Source organism: Megalobrama amblycephala, linkage group LG12 (genome assembly GCF_018812025.1).
Source record: "Megalobrama amblycephala isolate DHTTF-2021 linkage group LG12, ASM1881202v1, whole genome shotgun sequence".
NCBI classification, from domain to species: Eukaryota; Metazoa; Chordata; class Actinopteri; order Cypriniformes; family Xenocyprididae; genus Megalobrama; species Megalobrama amblycephala.
Window position 1 is genome coordinate 39,991,070 of NC_063055.1, and position 19,498 is coordinate 40,010,567.

General features: G+C 39.5%; 1 protein-coding gene across 9 annotated transcripts in view; it reads right to left on the reverse strand.

The window, feature by feature from the left end:
* Positions 1–19,498, reverse strand: part of LOC125280549 (serine/threonine-protein kinase WNK2-like) — a 71,040-nt gene that overhangs the window by 34,050 nt on the left and 17,492 nt on the right. For 7 of the 9 annotated variants that reach the window (XM_048211146.1, XM_048211151.1, XM_048211150.1 and 4 more), the window contains exons 3-16: positions 19,145–19,317; positions 18,315–18,535; positions 16,861–17,018; positions 14,925–15,013; positions 12,641–12,860; positions 10,037–10,283; positions 9,777–9,883; positions 7,850–8,482; positions 5,827–6,396; positions 4,176–4,286; positions 2,280–2,651; positions 1,227–1,481; positions 662–711; positions 401–560 (exon numbers count right to left, since the gene is read on the reverse strand). In XM_048211146.1, coding sequence (XP_048067103.1) covers positions 401–560; positions 662–711; positions 1,227–1,481; positions 2,280–2,651; positions 4,176–4,286; positions 5,827–6,396; positions 7,850–8,482; positions 9,777–9,883; positions 10,037–10,283; positions 12,641–12,860; positions 14,925–15,013; positions 16,861–17,018; positions 18,315–18,535; positions 19,145–19,317 — 3,366 coding nt within the window. The remainder of the gene's footprint in view (positions 1–400; positions 561–661; positions 712–1,226; positions 1,482–2,279; positions 2,652–4,175; positions 4,287–5,826; positions 6,397–7,849; positions 8,483–9,776; positions 9,884–10,036; positions 10,284–12,640; positions 12,861–14,924; positions 15,014–16,860; positions 17,019–18,314; positions 18,536–19,144; positions 19,318–19,498) is intronic. The other 2 variants (XM_048211153.1, XM_048211152.1) reach the window with 2 other exon arrangements.

Below are 19,498 nucleotides of genomic sequence, written 5' to 3' on the forward strand. Positions count from 1 at the left end.
AGTTCCCGTCTCTATGAAGCCCCTCTTTCTGAAAAGCACAGTGTGCTCTGATTGGTTGGCTGGAGCAGTGTGTTGTGATTGGTGTTTGGGAAATGTCCCGCCCCTTACCATAACCGCCAGTTTCAGCACACTACTAACTAATTCAACCAGGCCCCGCCCCTTTATTCTGTGTATGAATTATTTAAATGAGGAATATTGTGATATGTTCTGTCCTGAAGAATGCATGAGTTTATCACTGAGGTGCCGTGCAGATTTATTTTTTACAGACATGCCGATGAGAAACAATAACTGTCCAAACAGGTCTAAACAGTTCTTCACAAATCACTTTATTTCTGAAAGCTACTATCTAAGCATCATGTCTGGACAGCTTCATTAGTTTGACAGCATGCTCTGGACTCACTTTGATCATGGTGAGTTTGGGTCGGTTCATCTTGTCTTGTCGGGAGCGTGTGCGCGACGATTTGCGAAGGTTCTTTCGGACTCGTGATTCACTGCGAGCTCGGTTGGAGCCCTCGTTCCCATCACTCATCTCTTTACCGGACATGGCGTCTGAGTTTATACTGCGAAAAAGCAAAGAACCAGTCATTAAGCTTCTGTAAGCACAAAGTTTGGAACTCCAAAAACATGCAAGATGAAATGGTTATATGCCAATGATCTGCACCTGTCATAAGCGGATCCAGCCGGTGCTGCCTGTTTGTCAGCAACATGATCCTAAAGTGCAGAGAAGACAATGAAATCAATGGCAATGACAATAGAGCTAAAAACTGCAAAACTAACAAGCATTAAAAACACACAATACAGTCTATTTTTAAATTGGACCAAACCTTTTATGTGATTCTTTCTGGCTCTGAATGCATTACATTTATAATCTACAATATTTCCTGGTGCACCCTACACAAATCCATGCGTTACTGGCACTTCATTTCAAAACAGAATATTACCTTAATAATGTACCATCAAAACAGTTTATAGCTGTAAAGATTAAATAAAACATCTGATAAAAAGGATCATTTCTGCTGATAGTCCTTGGGTTCATGAGACCAATTGAGGGATTTCAAATATCAAGAAAAATGTTCTCAGGTTTCAAAACGTACTGTGAGAAAGCGCAATTTCACAAACAGCAAAAGTACTTCTTTGAAGTGCTGAAGTAAACACTGCATGTACTGCACACGTCACTCCTATTCATGTGGTCACTGTACTGATGCACAGACTGTGGCAAGCATCACCTCAGTTAACACTTCAGCGGGACCCGGAGGAGCTGATCCACATACACTGCTGGCACCGGCTCCTGAATTGGGAACGGTGGGTAAAGACGCTTGGCTCATGTGCTGAGGAACCTGGCTTTGGTCCACAGGCACAGCAGAGCAGAACGTGTCGAGGATGGGTCTAAAAGTCGAGAGCTGCGGGATTGTGGGAGGCAGAGGTGCATTATGGGTACTGGATGAGTTGGCATTGGTTTGGCATTGGCTGGTCAGGGATGCCTGAAAAATAAAGATTTTTCAAAAAACACATGAATGCATCAGTAAAATTCACTTATACTAAGCTCAATGAAATTTCATAAAATGTAGTTTTTTAATATGGTTTTTCAAAAAAAAAAAAAAAAAAAAATCAGGAAAAGTATGACTTTTGGGTAAATACTATAAAGTACTTGAATATTATTATGAAATTAGTATGGGCATAAATACTTCTGAAAATTATTTGATTATGATTTGAATATTTGGTAACCATTCAATTTGATTATTTTGGAACAATTCTACAATATTATTTTCAGCAGACCCAACATGCCAGGTGTTGTATTTAAAGTCACCCTGAAATCATGATTAACACTTCTTATTTTTTATGGAACATCACAGTGTTTATTATAATTTATTTATCAGTGTACATCATAATGCTCATAATCTTGAATCAGAATATCTTCTCCTTCCTCTTGCAGCATCTCTTCTCTTCTCTGATGATGAGGGCGGGGCAACCTGTCACTCACATGAGATCCACCAATAGCAAACCACAACCATCCAATCAATTCCCCACAGACAAAATCAAGCCCCGCCCTACATCTGTTCTTGTTCCAGAAGCGTTTTTACTCGGATATACGACACAATAGGTAAAAAAAGATCAGTTTCATACCAACTTTAAATGTATTGCCTTATCAGCTTCACATGCTATTACGAGGTAGATGCATTTTCAACAAACGACATGCGGGCCAGTAAATAATGAAAGAATTATAATTTTGGGGTGAACTATCCCTTTAAGACCTATCCAAACAAACTGATCTACTCTACCTGGATAGGCGGAGCTCCAACACACATAGAGGTGGGGTTTGGAGAGTGATGGTGCACTGTGGGTGTGGCCTGACTGTGGGAATGTTGGGAGAGAGTGGCCATTGAGTTTACAGTGGGCTGTTGAGCAACAGAATAGGTCTGCTGGTACTGGTGAATTGTGGGCACTGGAGCAGCGAAGGGTGGGACAGGAGATTGTGAGGGAATAGGGGAGGTGGAGGACAAGACTATCTGTGAACACGACATTGGTGAGATGTCGGGGTGTGTTGGGACCGGCAGACCGAGGGACGACTGCACAGAGGGAAAGCAGGCAGGGTACGAGTCACATCCAGGAAGAGGAATCCCAGCTGACTGAGCCGTGTTAAGGGAAGGAAACTGGAGGAGGAGACAAAAGTGCATTGTAGCATGGGAGGAATTAACCACCATCAAGAACAGAAGGTCCTTTGTACAGTGGACTGTTTTCATAATAATCAAGCATCTGAGGCTACTTCTACATTAATCCAGATTAGTGCTGTCAAAAATATTGATATTTTGATCTGTATTGATATGGAAATATCTGAAACTGTTCCAAAACTCCTTTTCTGCAGTATCGATTCACTCTCCTCCTCTCCTCCTCTCCCTCACTCACTCACTCACTCACTCACTCACTCACTCACTCACTCACTCACTCACTCACTCACTCACTCACTCACTCACTCACTCACTCACTCACTCACTCACTCACTCACTCACTCACTCACTCACTCACTCACTCACTCACTCACTCACTCACTCACTCACTCACTCACTCACTCACTCACTCACTCACTCACTCACTCACTCACTCACTCACTCACTCACTCACTCACTCACTCACTCACTCACTCACTCACTCACTCACTCACTCACTCACTCACTCACTCACTCACTCACTCACTCACTCACTCACTCACTCACTCACTCACTCACTCACTCACTCACTCACTCACTCACTCACTCACTCGTCTCATTCACTCTGGTTGAATAGCGTATTCTTTTCAAGGCTTATTTGCACTTAAATGGACAAATACACTCAAAATAATGTCAAAATGCCCGTATTGACGAGTATTCAGGTAAATACAGTCAGTTTTGGAACGTAAATAGTTGAGAGAAAACATGTTGTGTAACAGTATATTAGATCCGTGCATTCGCTCTTAAAGTGACAGCAGCCTAATAAACCTACTGCTATCTGTCATTATCTTTGTGGCAGTATATATGGCAGTTTTCCCTGTGATATTGAAAATTGTATAGAATATCGATATTTTTCAAAGTATCGTATCAAATTTAGAAATTCCAGTATCGTGGCAACACTGACCGAGATACATTTGAAAGTGCCATTAGTCCAATAGTCCACACTGAAACGTCAGAAAAGGCAAAAATCATCTTACTGCACATGTGTCAAACAAAATCTCCCTGAGATACAGAGAGATCTGGTATAATAAAAGTTCTCATGCTGTTCTTCTGGCACAATCGTTTTATTAGCAAAATGTTGCACCACTTTCTGGTGCATCCAGGTCACCACTCCAAATGCAATCGCCCTCATGTTTTGCCACAGGACAACAATTGCAGTAAATTTTCTGACATCTTTGCAGGAATGTAATATGAAGAGTCTATCTTTAGCCACACTAAAGATACAATATACAGCCTACAATATGAGTCACGCTTAAACATGCCTCGTTGTTTAATACCTCCGTTTTCACAGTCTACACTACAAAAACGGCACTTTCAAATGTATCCACATGGGACAGCATCTTTAAAAAGCTCTGTTTTTGCACGGCTCAGTGTGGATCAAAGGGCAAAACTTAGAGAAAAAGAGTTTCAAATGTATCTGGATTTGTGTAGACGTAGCCTGAGAAGCAGAAGAGCCAGCAGTAGGTGTACCTGTGTGAGGTAAGCTGCCGCCTGTGGAGGGGGCGCGGGTTGTGTCAGGACACTGGAGGTGGACTGTCCTCCTTGCTGCCAGCTGTCCATTAGTTGTGTCTGAATGGTGAGCTAACATGATAGAAAGAGAGAGAAATACAAGTGTGCAAAGAGAGAAAACAAGATGTAGGTTATCATTTTGTCTTATTGTTGTCTTTTCATTGTCAGTCTATTCTACAGTAGAGGTGTCCAATCCTTCTCTTGGAGATCTACCTTCCTGCAAAGTCCAGCTCAAACCCTAAACATCTATGCATGCTAATTAAGATCTTTAGGAACACATAATTACCAACAGCCATGTTTTTTGCATGGTTGGGACTGAACTCTGTAGGACAGAGATCTTCAACCCTGCTGCAAGGTTTATTCCCAACCTGCTGTGTCACATCTGCCAAGCGATCCTAAAGAACTTGATTAGAAGGTTTATGCGCGTTTGATTAGAGTTTGAGCAGAACGCTGCAGGAAAGCGGGTCCTTCCGCTGTAGGAAGGTAGATCTCCAGGAACTGGATGTGTGCGGCAGAATAAACTGTTAAGACATTAATGAAATGAGCTTCCACAATGTTGCATTCTGGTTTATTATTGTGGTGGCATTGACTACACAATCACCCAACCCTAAACATCAAGAAAATATGAAAAACTGTGGTTGGTTGATGTACCCCTAGTGGTTCTCAACTCTGGCCCTCGAGGTCCGCTTTCCCTTAGAGTTTAGAGGTCTTCACGGGTCCACTTGGATCTGAAAACCCAAGGTCCAACCTGAGACCTGAGCGGGTTCAGGTCCGAGACTTCAACGAGTGCCTTGGACACGGGTCGGGTTTGGTATTAGTAGCTTTGGGTTTTGGGTAATTTAAAATAAATATGCCTTTTCCAAATGGACCCCGAGAAGACCCGAATTCTTTTAAACTATGTCAGGAATTTAACAAATTCTATGTGCAATGGACTTCATATGCACGGTTGCTTCCGCATTTAGTCTCATAATTTATGTACGTCGGGTTTGGGTAAGAAGTGATTCGAGCTGATCTGGGTCTATAACAGATTTTAGGACCAGAGAAGACCTCTAGTTCCAACCCTAATCAAACACACCTGATCAAGCTAGTCAAGGTCTTCAGGATTACTAGGAGTTACATGCAGATGAGTTTGATCAAGGTTGATGCTAAACCAGAGATTGACTTATTGGGAGATAAAAGGGTCCATGGCTCTACCATCAGAAAAAGCATAACACCTAACTTGGATCAAGTGTGCCTTGATAACCAATCACATTACAGCACTGACATCACTGAATTTTGTTAAGAGTTGACACCCGCTAAAAAACTGTTCTCCTTCCCTGCATAACACAGCGTTATGCTATTTTTTGATAAAGTGGCTTTGATTTAAGGTTTCCCCTAAAGCGGCTTTGACTAAACTCTGCAGGAAAGTGAATCTCGAGGGCCAGAGTTGAGAACCCCAGTATGCCAATACAGTATGCCAATCATATTATGCCAGAATAAGCTGCATTAAAAGATCCATGAGCTCAGTTAGCCAATATATAAATAAGCCAGTATATAAATTGAATCAGCCATATTGCAAGTGCACATTTGGTAAATAAGGTACCAGTTTTGCTGAAGGCTGAAACAAGTGTACCTGTTGGAAAGATGGTGCAGGGCCTGCCTGGCTCAGATGCACAGGAGTAGTTTGCTGCATGTTTGAGAAGTCATGGAGTTGCCCATCCGTTTTGACATTCGCAGGTGTTTGCTGCAAATGGTGTAACGCAGGTGTTTGTTGAGGCTGAGCAGGTGCTGATGAGACATGCTGCATGCCAGAGGCTCCACTCTGAAAACTCTGATCCGCAGGCAGGGCAGCTTCTGTTTTAGTTGGGATAACTGCGACTACAGGTGGAAATGTTTGTGCATTGGCTAGCTCTGCGGTAGGATGGTAACTCGGAGGTGTGGCACTCTGCGGCACTGATGCAGGCTGATATGACCCTGCAGGTTGGTGCACATGGGTCTGCATATTTGACTCTGCAGTCTGACTTGTCGATGGATTCATGGCTTGTGGTGCCGTCAATATGCCTTGCAGAAGTGCCAGCGGCTGGGGAGTGGACAGAACCTGTCCGGTGGGCTGTGCGGGGATCTCGGAGGACGCAAGAGGGTAAGACTGCACATGTTGAGCTGCGGAAGGTGCTGCCTGACTTTGGACTCTCAAAATGGCAGACTGCAGAACAGTAAACAAACTAATTAAAACCACATACACAGCCATTCCATACACAACCCTGTTTATTAAGATGTGTTTTGGTCAAGTCAAGTCACCTTTATTTATATAGCGCTTTTTACAATGTAGATTGTGTCAAAGCAGCTTTACATTGATAACTGGTACATTATTTTGGCTGCACAGCAGCTCTTAAAGAATAGTGTCAATGTCAAGTCAAATGTCAAGTGTCCCCAACTAAGCAAGCCAAAGGCGACAGCGGCAAGGAACCCAAACTCCAACAGGTGACATCAGTTGGCAAACAAGTGGCAAATAGGTGATAAAATGGAGAAACAAAACCTTGGGAGAAACCAGGCTTAGTCAGGGGGCCAGTTCTCCTCTGGCGAACAGTGCTTTGTTACAACTCAGGTTGCTATCATAAGTCCGATAGGATCACAACATTCAAAGTATTTATTTCAGTTCCATGGTCAATCGGATCACAAGTAGATGATGCTAAATACAGGTGTAAATGAGTCTAAAACGTTTTGAGCTTGTCTACTTTTAACCACTTCCAGAGATAGTCGAAAACGCATTCGACCAGATTGCTTTCATAGTGTAGATGCTCATGTGATCAAATGTGTTCGAACAGCCACAAAAGACCATCTACTCTCCATCTACTGACCTAATGCGTAAACATTATGGGAAGCGCTCTCACCAGATGGTATTTAAACTTTGTTGAAGTCCCAAGTTTGAAGTTCCCAACGTACCAAGCACAATATTCTCTCACCATTCCCGATTTCTAACACACACTCAACAGCATTCGGCATTATCTTGTATCTGTCAGAGCAGAAACGAAAGCTGATGCTCTCTGTGTTTTATCCATTGTTTTCGGTTGCATTCATATGTAAAATGCGCATGCTTATTTTATCTATTAGATCAAAAAAAAAAAAAAAACAACGGTACATTTACCCACCCATAGACCCACCCCTCGAAGAAATCAGGAAAGAAGTGGTTGAACGTGGACAAAAGAGTCAGATTAAAACCCCATGTGTAATCGGGAATGTGTCTCCCTTGTCCACTTGTGATCCAATCAACCAAAACACATCTTAATATCAGGTGTAAACAAGGCCACAGACGCTGTTACAGTGAGTAATATGCAGACATTCAGTGCAGATCACACGTTAAGTGATAATGAAAGCATGAAGCGATTTGGTTAGCAGCATGACGTCAGGCATATTGTAAGCGTGGTTAATGGGAAGGTTTTGAGGGGGAAATGGACTGTTGGGTCTTCCTCTGTTAGAGAACAGCAGTACCCGCAGGTCTCAGTGAGTATGGTTACAGAAGTGGAGAGGAGAAGAGCACATTAAGATAGTTAGACTAAAGTCCTAGAGGCACCTGGGAGCAACAGCAGAGCCACCGCAAAGGACGGAGAAACCAGAGCATTTCCTCAACAAGCAGCAGCGGTAACGGAGTGACCTACCACATGAGCCCGAGAGTGTTCGCCAACACAAGAACTTGCTCTGCGACGTGATGCCACCTCATTGCCAGATGGCTCCACGGCCTGCCCCTCATCGCTGTAGCTGCGAGTAGGCCGACAGGACCCTCTTTCTGGCTTGGTCAGTGGGGCTCTTAGAAAGGCAGAAGCAGGCTGAAGATTGTGGCCTGTGATGCTCTGCAGAGATTTGTTGAGCTGGGAGAGGTCAGAGGTCTCATTGACAGAGCCCCTGCTAGCCCCTGTGGCAGGAAGCATAAGTGAAGAATAGGGCGAATGTCTTCCATCTGCACAAGTCCCAAGTAGGAATAGCGACAGGCAGCAGGCCTGACAGGGGGACGGTGGCCGATGAGAGGTGTGGTTTAATGAAAGGCGACGCTGTCTCGCCGCTGAAACAGACTCCTCCCCCTTTGTCTCAGAGGATGCCTCCACTGATGTGTCGCTATAGCGGCGATTCGTAACAAGTGAAGGTACATGCAGCAAATTCTTAGAGCAAGAACTTTTAAATCCTCTTTCCGTCAACTCTGATTGGTCTGGTGGTTTTTGAAGGAAGGAAGGACTTGTGGGTCGGATATGTTCATGGCTTAAGTCATTTACAGAGGAGCTTGCATGACGTGCACCCTGGAAAAAAATCCACTTCTCCAAATGAAATGACAAACAAGAATCTCTAGCACTGCGCAAATAATATAACAAATAAAGGACACATCATTTTATTACCAGCCAGGTATATCTGATTACTTATAAACACCTCTCCTCAACAAGCTGCATGATTTGAGGAATCATTCATGTCTGGAGCATAAACCAGTGTGAGCAACAATTAAAGGCCCGTTCACACCAAGAACGAAAACTATAAAGATACTAATAAAGATATAGTTTCTCAAAATCGTTCTGAATATAAAAGAATAGCACAGAATCCACACCACAGCTATAATGATAACGATATAAAGTTTGGGGTCAAGTCAAACCCCCTTTTCAAAGATACTTTAACGAAAATGGACATATGGAAAACAACTGGTCAAACCCTCTGAATAAATGCTGAGAAGTATTAACGATGAGATCATTATGCCAGGCTAGCAAACAGTGTAACATATTACCTTAGTTTCGACAACATTGTCTTGCTTTCTTTGAAGTTGCAATGAAAAAGACTAGTCGTTGATTTTATTCCACTATATTGACTTCATCAGCTAAATTCACGGTTAGATTAGATCGATTACACTAGCTATTCACTCGAAACACTTTAACACTGTCGCTGCTGGTTGTTTTTTTATGTTCGCAGGTTGAAGCAACCCCAAGTAACATGATATTTGGTCCCTGGAATGCAAATTTTACAAAGGGAATCCCGCCAAAAACACAGATTTTACCCCCCGGAACACTATTTTTTACTGGGGGACCCCCCCTGAAACGCGATTGGGCTAGTTTTGAGTAGCAATTGGACAGGTTTTGTTGTGAAAACCTGAACTCTAACGTTGAGGACATCTCCTGGTTAAAGCCGTGTAAATGCAACAAGAACAGCAAAAACATGTCTACAATTTGAAACCACAGAATAAACAGACCGTTATCGTTCGTTGGTGTGGACGCAAATATAGTTAACATTATTAGTGTGAACGGACCTTAATAGCGATGCCTGCATTAGCAAACACCACTAACAACAGATAAATGAACAACAGGCAATGAAAACGCAAGTTATGCATGCTATGCGATGAGTGCTACTTCTAGGCAAACATGAACTGGTTGAGATGAAAACACGGTCAAGTTACAAAGCTGCACAACAGTGTGTCATTATGGTCTACATTTAGTATACTTCCTCTGTATAAAATCTATTCAAGTACAAGCATGCATGGGTATGTGATAGCAGAGGAATGCAAACTTTATACATCATCAGTATATCATCATCAGATGGGCAAGTGATACGAACCTCCTGGGTTGCGGTGGAGACAGAGTCCTGTAATGACTGGTATATGACACTGTGCAGACCGCTGCCGTGAGAGTCAGAGTACACGGTTGAACCGATGCCACTGTCAGCTAGAGGAAGACAGAGAGGAATCATGGACTAAACTCAACTAACATCCCAGACAATCAATGCCACTTGTCCTTCGGGTCACATGCTAGATAAAAGATTGCATACAAGTTTGTAAGTGAGCCTGTGACAAGTGTAGGTTGGGTTCACAGGCTTACATGTGGTGGATGTGGTCCTGGCACTAAGTGGGCACACATGCTGGTCCACCTCTGGCTCTTCGGGCTCCACCAGACAGGGTGGTTTGCAGAGGACGGGCACTGTCCCGGCTGGCACGGTCGGGGCAGCGGCACCCTGCGAGGCCCTCGGCACCGTCCGCTCCCTGCGCCATTTGATCAGAGCCACCCGGTCACGGATAGACTTGCCCACAATCTTTGCATCGCTCTCATGGAAGAAACCAGACTCAACCTGACAGAAGGACAAGAGGGGGCTGGTGTGAACACACATTCATACAGCAGAGAGGAAGAAGTGAGGGCTCTATTTTTGGAACTGAGGAATGCATCTCGCAGAATTGAAAGAAAATTTCACAAAGACAAGCAAAGTGTCTGTGGAGGAAAGCTCTAACTAGACACACCACACACACACACACACACACACACACACACACACACACACACACACAGAGGAAAATACAACTAATGAGAACAAGAATAATTGTTTAAAAAAATGAAAAGAAAAAAGGAAACTTTTGTGCATAAGTTTAAATATTTAATATATGTTACTTTTAGTTCTATAATTTATATAAAAAAAGAAAAAGTAATTGAATTATTTAACTATTTTAATAGATAATCAGCAATGAAAATAACCAGAATTTTATAAAAAGCAAAAAAAAAACAAGGAAATCATGTCTGCTTTTGGTGTGATGTCTTAAATTAATACATTTAAATAAATAATAAGTTGAAATATAACATTTATTATATATTATTTTAAAAGTTACATGGTTTTTATTTACATCATCATTGTATTAATACATAATAAAAAAATTATGAATTACCAGAATTAAAGAAAAAAGGAAATCATGGGTGTATTTGTTGAGCTGTCTCAAATTAATTTAAAATAAATAATAAAATAAATAAATTTAAAAACAAATAAGCTGAAATAACATTTAATATGTATTATTTTGAAAGTCAGTTTTTATTTAAATGAAAAATGAATTACACTGTATTATTTTCATACATAATTAGCAAAATTAATTACTTAGAATTCATTAAAATTAAAAGAATTTTAAAAGAAAAAAAGAAAGAAAGAAATCATGGTTGCTTTTGTTGTGTTAAAATAAAAAAATGCATAATTAGTAATGAAAATTACCAAAATAAAAAAAAAATAAAAAAAAATAAATAAATAAATAGGAAATCATAGTTGCTTTTGTTGTGCCATCTCTAATGAATGCCAAAAAATGAGCTAAAATAATTCAATTTATATACGTTTTAAAAGTTACAGTAACAAAAATCTTTGAATTGTACTTTAATACACAACCAGCAATGAGAATTACCAGAATTTTATAAGAATTTTATATAATATAATATAATATAATATAATATAATATAATATAATATAATATAATATAATATAATATAATATAATATAATATAATATAATATAATATAATATATAGGGCAATGAACAATGAATTTCTTATTACAGAGAATTGTGGAAAATGTACTTAACAGTCATTTAAAAAAAAAAAAAAAAAAAAAAAAAAAAAAAATAATAAATGGTCATTTTGTTTTTTTGTGAGATTCCGTACGCTTAAATCCATTAAGGGTTGTGTGTAAAAGGGCAAAATGGAAAGATCAATGTCTGTCTGCTAAACACAAGTCTGACAGGGTGAAGCGAGGAAACGTTTGTGCCGATCGGTGTAAATATCTGCTGACTCATTTTCCCTTCAGCAAACATTCACACACACACACACACACACACACACACATTACAATGCTCAGATTATATAACGTAATCACGGCAATAGGATTTTCCAATCCAAGTCGGGTCCAGGAGGCCACATACTGTACGTAAGACCAAGCTTAAATGTATAACCTGCACAAGAGGCTTTGACTGCTTGACAAACGTATCTCGTGTTAAGATCTGAAAACAGGTTTGGTCGTAACTGAAGCAGGAGATCCAGAGTTCCACAGAAAACGAGGGAGGCTGTTATGAATCTCGGTCACAGGATGATCCCAGATCAAATCTGACCAGGAAAATGTCATCGCAGGCAGAGGTTATGAAAGGATAGAAGGGTGTTTGTTAAGGGAATTAACTTCCAAATCTTGCCCGATCATTATTCCATTCAAGACCTTTCAACTGTGACTTATTCTGTTGTGTTTCATAACAGAGACGTGAAATATCTCTAGATCAGTTTACTGGATGAGATACAATAGAAACAGGAAGACATCAGATTTAGTGATCCATGAAACTCATCGGTTGTTTTTGTAGTGTTCACATACCACAGTTAAATCTGGCTTAAAAGGTTATTTTTTTAAATGAACAGCCAAAAATAAACACTCTGAACTGGGTTGAAAATATAGATTCTCATTTTGATGAACCGATATTGAAATTGATGTGCTGTACTGAATGAATCGACATCAAATCGAGATCAGAATTGATTCACAATCCAGTGAATCAGAATCGAATCGAATCATGTCCAGCTCTATTAGGAAGCTGGATTCAGATCTGGGTTGTTCACATAAGCACGACGCACAACAAATGCAATTATTTGCCTTCTATCTTATTGCGCGGGTAACAGATGGAGGAGTCACTATAACACGCACCATCTCCTGCGCCACGGCTTCAGGAACGTCCTTCTCCAGGTCAAAGGTGAACTCGATGGCGCCTCCGTCCCTGTACTTGCCCTTCAGCCTGCGAGGATCCTCCACCCACATCTTCAGCGCGATGGACATCTTCATCCCGTCATCTTCCTCGGCCAGCTCCACCCTCACACCCGTGTCCTCGGCGAAGAAGGCGTGATTCAGCAGGTCCTTGATGGAGTACCTGTGGACAGAGCGTTGATGTGACGGTTACTGGACAGACAAGGACACGGTACAGCGAATCAATCAAAGGTGCTTAACCTTCAGGAAATGATGATCTATATATTATATAAGTGCTTTTAGTTTCTGTTCATTTAATATGTAATTTAGAACCCTATTAGTGACATTTTAGATACACCTGATCAGTTTAAATGTGGTTTGCTTATTTTGAGGCAAAACTTTTGTGTGTTTAAAGAGTCTTTTCTGCTCGCCAAGGCTGCATTTATTTGATCAAATACAGCAAAAATTGTGAAATATTATTACAATTTAAAACAGCTGTTTTCTATGTCAATATATAGTAAATTGTAATTTATTCCTGTGATCAAAGCTGAATTTTCAGCATCATTACTCCAGTGTCACATGATCCTTCACATTTATGATTATTATCAATGTTGAAAACAGTTGTGCTGCTTCATATTTTTTTTAAATGTGTAAATGTAATTCATTCCATAACAAAAAGTATTAATATTAACAGCTTACAGATAAAATGTGGTGCATTTTTATTCTTAACCCTCTGGTGTCCTTTGGACAAAATTATGTTTTGATTTTTTTAATACATCAGAATAACTTGGAGACTTTTTTGGCACTTGCTATGTGAACACACACACACACACACAAATCATGGACATGATTTCAAATGGCACAAATGCCAATTCTCTGGTGCTTAATGAATGGTATAAATATAGCGGTTACCCCAGTTATCTCTGTATCCAAATGGCCCTTTAATGACCGACATTGAAAATGAAATGGAATATGCATTTCACAATCTACAAATCAGCCATGATGTAAAAAAAAAGCACACAACAATAAAGGGGTTAATTGAAAAATGGTTTTAAAAACTTAGGAAGAAAAAAAATTATGGATTAATTGTATTCATATTGTAAAAATTACGGAAACAAATGGATCATAATGATTGCATAAATATTACTTAAACCCTAAAATTCCCTCAAAACACAAAATATTCAAGGGGACCTATAATGCCCCTTTTAGATGTAATATAAGTCTGGTGTCTCCAGAATGTGTCTGTGAAGTTTCAGCTCAAAATACCCCACAGATGATTTATTATAGCTTGTCAAATTTGCCCCTATTTGGGTGTGAGCAAAAACACGCCGTTATTGTGTGTGTCCCTTTAAATGCAAATGAGCTGCTGCTCCCGCCCCCTTTCCAGAAGAGGGCGGAGCTTTAACAGCTCAACAACAACAAAGCTGGAGAATCTCACGCAGCCAAAATGAGGATTGTCAGTAACGGTGTTCAGCCTTACATTGTTCAAACCGGAGTCGACACTGATGGAGAGACTCAGGAAGAAGTTACAACTTTTAGACGTTTCTGAATGGTTAGTGGATAAATTGATGTAGTTGCTGTGGAGTTGATTCAACTCATCCACTAGCATGTGCCGTCATGTTCATCTTTTGTGTTGAATTGACCCTCGTTTGTGAAGCAGTCCGGCGTAAAATGACGGCATGACAACAACACTCTACTACAACAACTCTTCCTCTTCTCTAAAGAAGTTATGTAAATTTTAGGGTTAGTGATGTCACTAATCCAGGAAGAAGCTCGTTGTAGTCCCTACCAGCCATTTGTTGTAGTCCTTAAAAAGTGATTTCTGTAAAAGAAAATATCTCTCTTTGCATTGAACTTTGAGTGTCATAACTTTGCAGATGCTCAAACAGCAACATTACACTAACTAAAGTTAAAAAAAGTCATCAATATCTGTCATATCATAAATAAACCAACCCTTTAAAAATATACATTATTGAACAAAAAAAAAATATATATGTATGACCTTGATTTTTTGGAAGAAAAACCATTACATTTGAGGTGTTCAGCCATTTTGAGCGGGAGGAGTACGAATGTGAGCACCGGAGGGTTAAGAGTATTGCGTTGTCAGTTTATCAACATGCTAGAGTGTTAAAACATACATTATATTCACATCATGTGCTGTTGTTGTCTATGTAGACTGTACCAGATCAGTCACTCATGAGGGTGTCTCAGGTGGGTTGTTTTGGTGCAGATGCCGTCAGTAACTCACCGCTCCTCCTTATTCTGACAGATACACTCGCCAATGATCTCTTTCACCTCAGGATCCATCACCTTATTATAACTGGCAGGCTTCACTCCCTGAGAGAGACACGCACAGACAGACAGAGACATTAAGAGCCTGTAACTGTAGGACCAGAACATTTAGGACAATCGCATGTGTCTGTGAGGAACGGACCGAAACTGATGCTCTTCACTGTTAATCTTCCCCTCCAGTGAGCCGAGACTCAAAAACCTGCTGCAAACATGAGCTGAACTCTGATTCAGGAACTAATTTAGTCTGATTTGTGAACCGTAGTGATTCTCAGGTTATCAGTTCAGAGTTTTAGAGCTTCATTATGAACTATTGCTGTGTGAAAATGATTTTTTTTGTGCTCCATAGAAAAACTGTGAGATAGGTTTGAAAGTATATGAAGATGAGTAAATGACTGAGATCTGATTTTTGAGAGAAATCTCTCTAATTGTCATTAAAAAACAAGAAGTCTAAATATTTCTAGATATTTTGATTTTGGGGTGCACTGCAACAAAGAAAAGAAAAATTATGTTCTTCCTCTGTCTAGTTATCCAGTACAAATATTTAAATATTCTTAAATCAAGATACATTTACTGGAGAAGCAAAATGATAGATATAAGACTTGACAGAAGAAGATAAGAAGATATTAAAGGTGCCCAAGAATGCTTTTTCACAAGATGTAATATAAGTCTAAGGTGTCTCCTGAATGTGTCTGTGAAGTTTCAGCTCAAAATACCCCATAGATTTTTTTTAATTAATTTTTTTAACTGCCTATTTTGGGGCATCATTAACTATGCACTGATTTACACTCGACACCGCCCCTTTAAATGCTCACGCTCCCTGCCAAACGAGCTCTCGACTATATTACAGCGCATTTACAAAGTTCACACAGCTAATATAACCCTCAAATGGATCTTTACAAGATATTCGTCATGCATGCTGTATGCATGCTTCGAATTATGTGAGTAAAGTATTTATTTTGATGTTTACGTTTGATTCTGAATGAGTTTGATAGTGCTCCGTGGCTAACGGCTAATGCTACACTGTTGGAGAGATTTATAAAGAATGAAGTTGTGTTTATGAATTATACAGACTGCAAGTGTTTAAAAATGAAAATAGCGACGGCTCTTGTCTCCGTGAATACAGTAAGAAACGATGGTAACTTTAACCACATTTAACAGTACATTAGCAACATGCTAACGAAACATTTAGAAAGACAATTTACAAATATCAGTAAAAATATCATGATATCATGGATCATGTCAGTTATTATTGCTCCATCTGCCATTTTTCACTATTGTTCTTGCTTACCTAGTCTGATGCTTCATCTGTGCACAGATCCAGACGTTACTGGCTTGTGTAATCCTTAAACATGGGCTGGCATTATGCAAATATTGGGGGCGTACATATTAATGATCCCGACTGTTACGTAACAGTCGGTGTTATGTTGAGATTCGCCTGTTCTTCTGAGGTCTTTTAAACAAATGAGATTTATATAAGAAGGAGGAAACAATGGAGTTTGAGACTAACTGCATGTCATTTCCATGTACTGAACTCTTGTTATTTAACTATGCCGAGGTAAATTCAATTTTTGAATCTAGGGCACCTTTAAGACTTGTAAGACTGAAAAATGTATCCTGAGTTTATGCTTTAAACAAGAAAAAATATCTGTTAGTGTCCGCTGGAGCGACTTTGTGCTTTGCAGAGCTTTTTCATGATCAAACAGCAACATTACACACTAAAGAAAGATGAACATTGGAAAAAAGCAGAATAGGTGCTCTTTAATGCCGACCACTGAGACGGACGTCAGCAGCAGCATGAACAGGGTCTGTCTAAAAACATTCTTCCTTTAGTGAAATGAAATGATCGCTGCAGTAAAAGCACTAGAAAGTGTTAAAGCGCAGGTGTGACTTACACTGGTGACTTTGCGGTAGATCTGAGCAGCGTTCTGACACTCTGAATACGGGTATTCAGACGTGGCCATCTCCAACATGCACATGCCAAACGCGTAGACATCCACGGACTCGTCGTAATGCTCCTCGTACATCTCTGGGGCCATGAACTCCGGCGTACCTGAGGAAATGAAAGGATGAAATGATCTTATGATTCACAGAGAAACATACACTATCTAAAAACGGGACTCAATTTAGCCGCCTCTTGGTTCTACAATGAAACTGACAATGACAAAGTGCTGAAGATGATCTTGGAATCTATGGATGTTTATGTCTGCACTGATCACTGCACAGATCTGTGTAACAGATTTAATCTGGTTTTTAATATCAAATTCAAGGCTTTTTAAGACCTGCAGAAGTAAAAATTTAATTAATAAAATAATAATTTATAATGTTATACACACACAGCTTATTATTCTAATTGTTTAGATATTTAGATTGAACATTAGCTTCTTGTTGATCTACAATAGCATTGATAACACAGTGTATGTGCTGTGTAAAAATATGGGTTGATTTTTGCATTGTCTGAACAAAAAAAGCACATAAAAATGCCAATTCTCTGGCGCTTAATGAATGGCATAAATATAGCGGTTACCCCAGTTATCTCTGTATCTAAAGCTACTCTAGTAGGCATTATAAGGAGATAAGATGAAAAGAAAATGCATTCGAAACTTTTCAGCACTTACATTCATTTCATCAAATCATCTTCTTTTGAAGATGAATGGCAGAAATATAGCGGTTACCCTGGTTACCTCTGTTTACAAAGGTACTTTAGTAGGCATTATAAGGAGATAAGATGAAAAGAAAATGCATTCGAAACTTTTCAGCACTTACATTCATTTCATCAAATCATCTTCTTTTGAAGATGAATGGCAGAAATATAGCGGTTACCCTGGTTACCTCTGTTTACAAAGGTACTTTAGTAGGCATTATATGGAGGTAAGATGAAAAGAAAATGCAATCGAATCTCTCCTAAAGACAGTCTGGTCCCTTCAGACAAACATAAAAACAACAGCACCACGTTTTTAGTTTTTTATGGTTCATTTTGGTATTTATGGTATTTTTATGGTATTGTTTAAAATGCACAGCACTTACGTTAATTTCATCAAATCATCGCCTTCTGAAGTTTCACATTAAGCCATAATCGCAATTCCTGTTTCTCTGTCCCCAAATTTAAGACCTCTTGCATTGATCATTAAGACATTTCTTATACCATTTAAAACATTTAAGACTTTTTATGGCACTGAATTTGATTAACTGAATTTAAGATTTTATGGACCTGTGAGGACCATGTAAACGTGGTAAAATGTGTTAAAAGGAGCTCCAATACACTGAAAGCAAAATCAAATAAACCCAAATAAATTAATAAAAGAACACTGGGCATGCATCCAAAAAAGCTGGATATTAATGGACTCACCAATCACACTCTTAGCAAAGGAGGTTCTTTTGAGCGTAGCCAGACCCAGATCCCCGATCTTGACGCTGCCCGTGGGGCCCGTGATGAAGATGTTATCACACTTCAGGTCCCGGTGGATGATGGGAGGAGTGCGCGTGTGTAAGAAATGCAGACCTTTGAGAATCTGACGGCACCAGCTGCGCAAAACTTTAGGTTTCATCACCTTAAAGCGTTTCAGATACCTGGAGAAAATGAGTAGCATTTATAATTGATAATCAGCATTATTTGTATTGTAATCATTACATTATTCATTATGTCTGTTTAGCTGAATACACGACGTTAACTAACCACATAACGGGCTATATTATATCTGTATATCACAGCCATATGATATCTTTGTATGAGGAACTATCCAAAGAAAGTCTTCCTTTCTCTTTCTCCATGCATTTCAAACGGTGTGCAAATATGATGCGAGAACCTTAAAAATGCAGATATATATATATATATATATATATATATATATATATATATATATATATATATATATATATATATATATATATATATATATATATATATATATATATATATATATATATATATAAAGTGTTTTGCAATACTGTGCATTAGTGCCCGCCCACTTTTTCAGCTGTGTTGTTCCAGAAGTATTTATTTTTTTTAATAAAATGAAATAAAAATTTAATTAAAAATAAAAAAAATTAAATAAAATAAAATAAAACATAAAATAAAATAAAATAAAACTACCACACTTGATTCCCGATCTGAATGTGACTCAAATGTCCTGCACTGGATCAGTGTCATGCTGAAACGCTCTGTGGAAATATTCTCACGTTTTCAGCGTTCCTGACGTCATGAGCTCTGTGACCAACACAATGCATTTCTTCCCCTTCAGCGGCGACTCCCAGAAATCATAGAAGCGCACTATGTTTGGGTGCTGAAGACCCTTCAACATCTCGGCCTCCTCTTTAAAGCGCTGCCGCTCCGCCTTCGACAGCTTACGGTCCTGACACACACAAACAGACACAATTAAACACTCCATCGGACACAAGCGGTCACTCTCAGGAGAACAGGTTCCATACAGAAGAAGATTAAAGGGTTCCGTCAGGCTCTTCATATGTAGAATATTTTAGGGGTTCCATCATGGGATCATTTTATGGATTCAGTTTTAATTCATTTTAAATTCA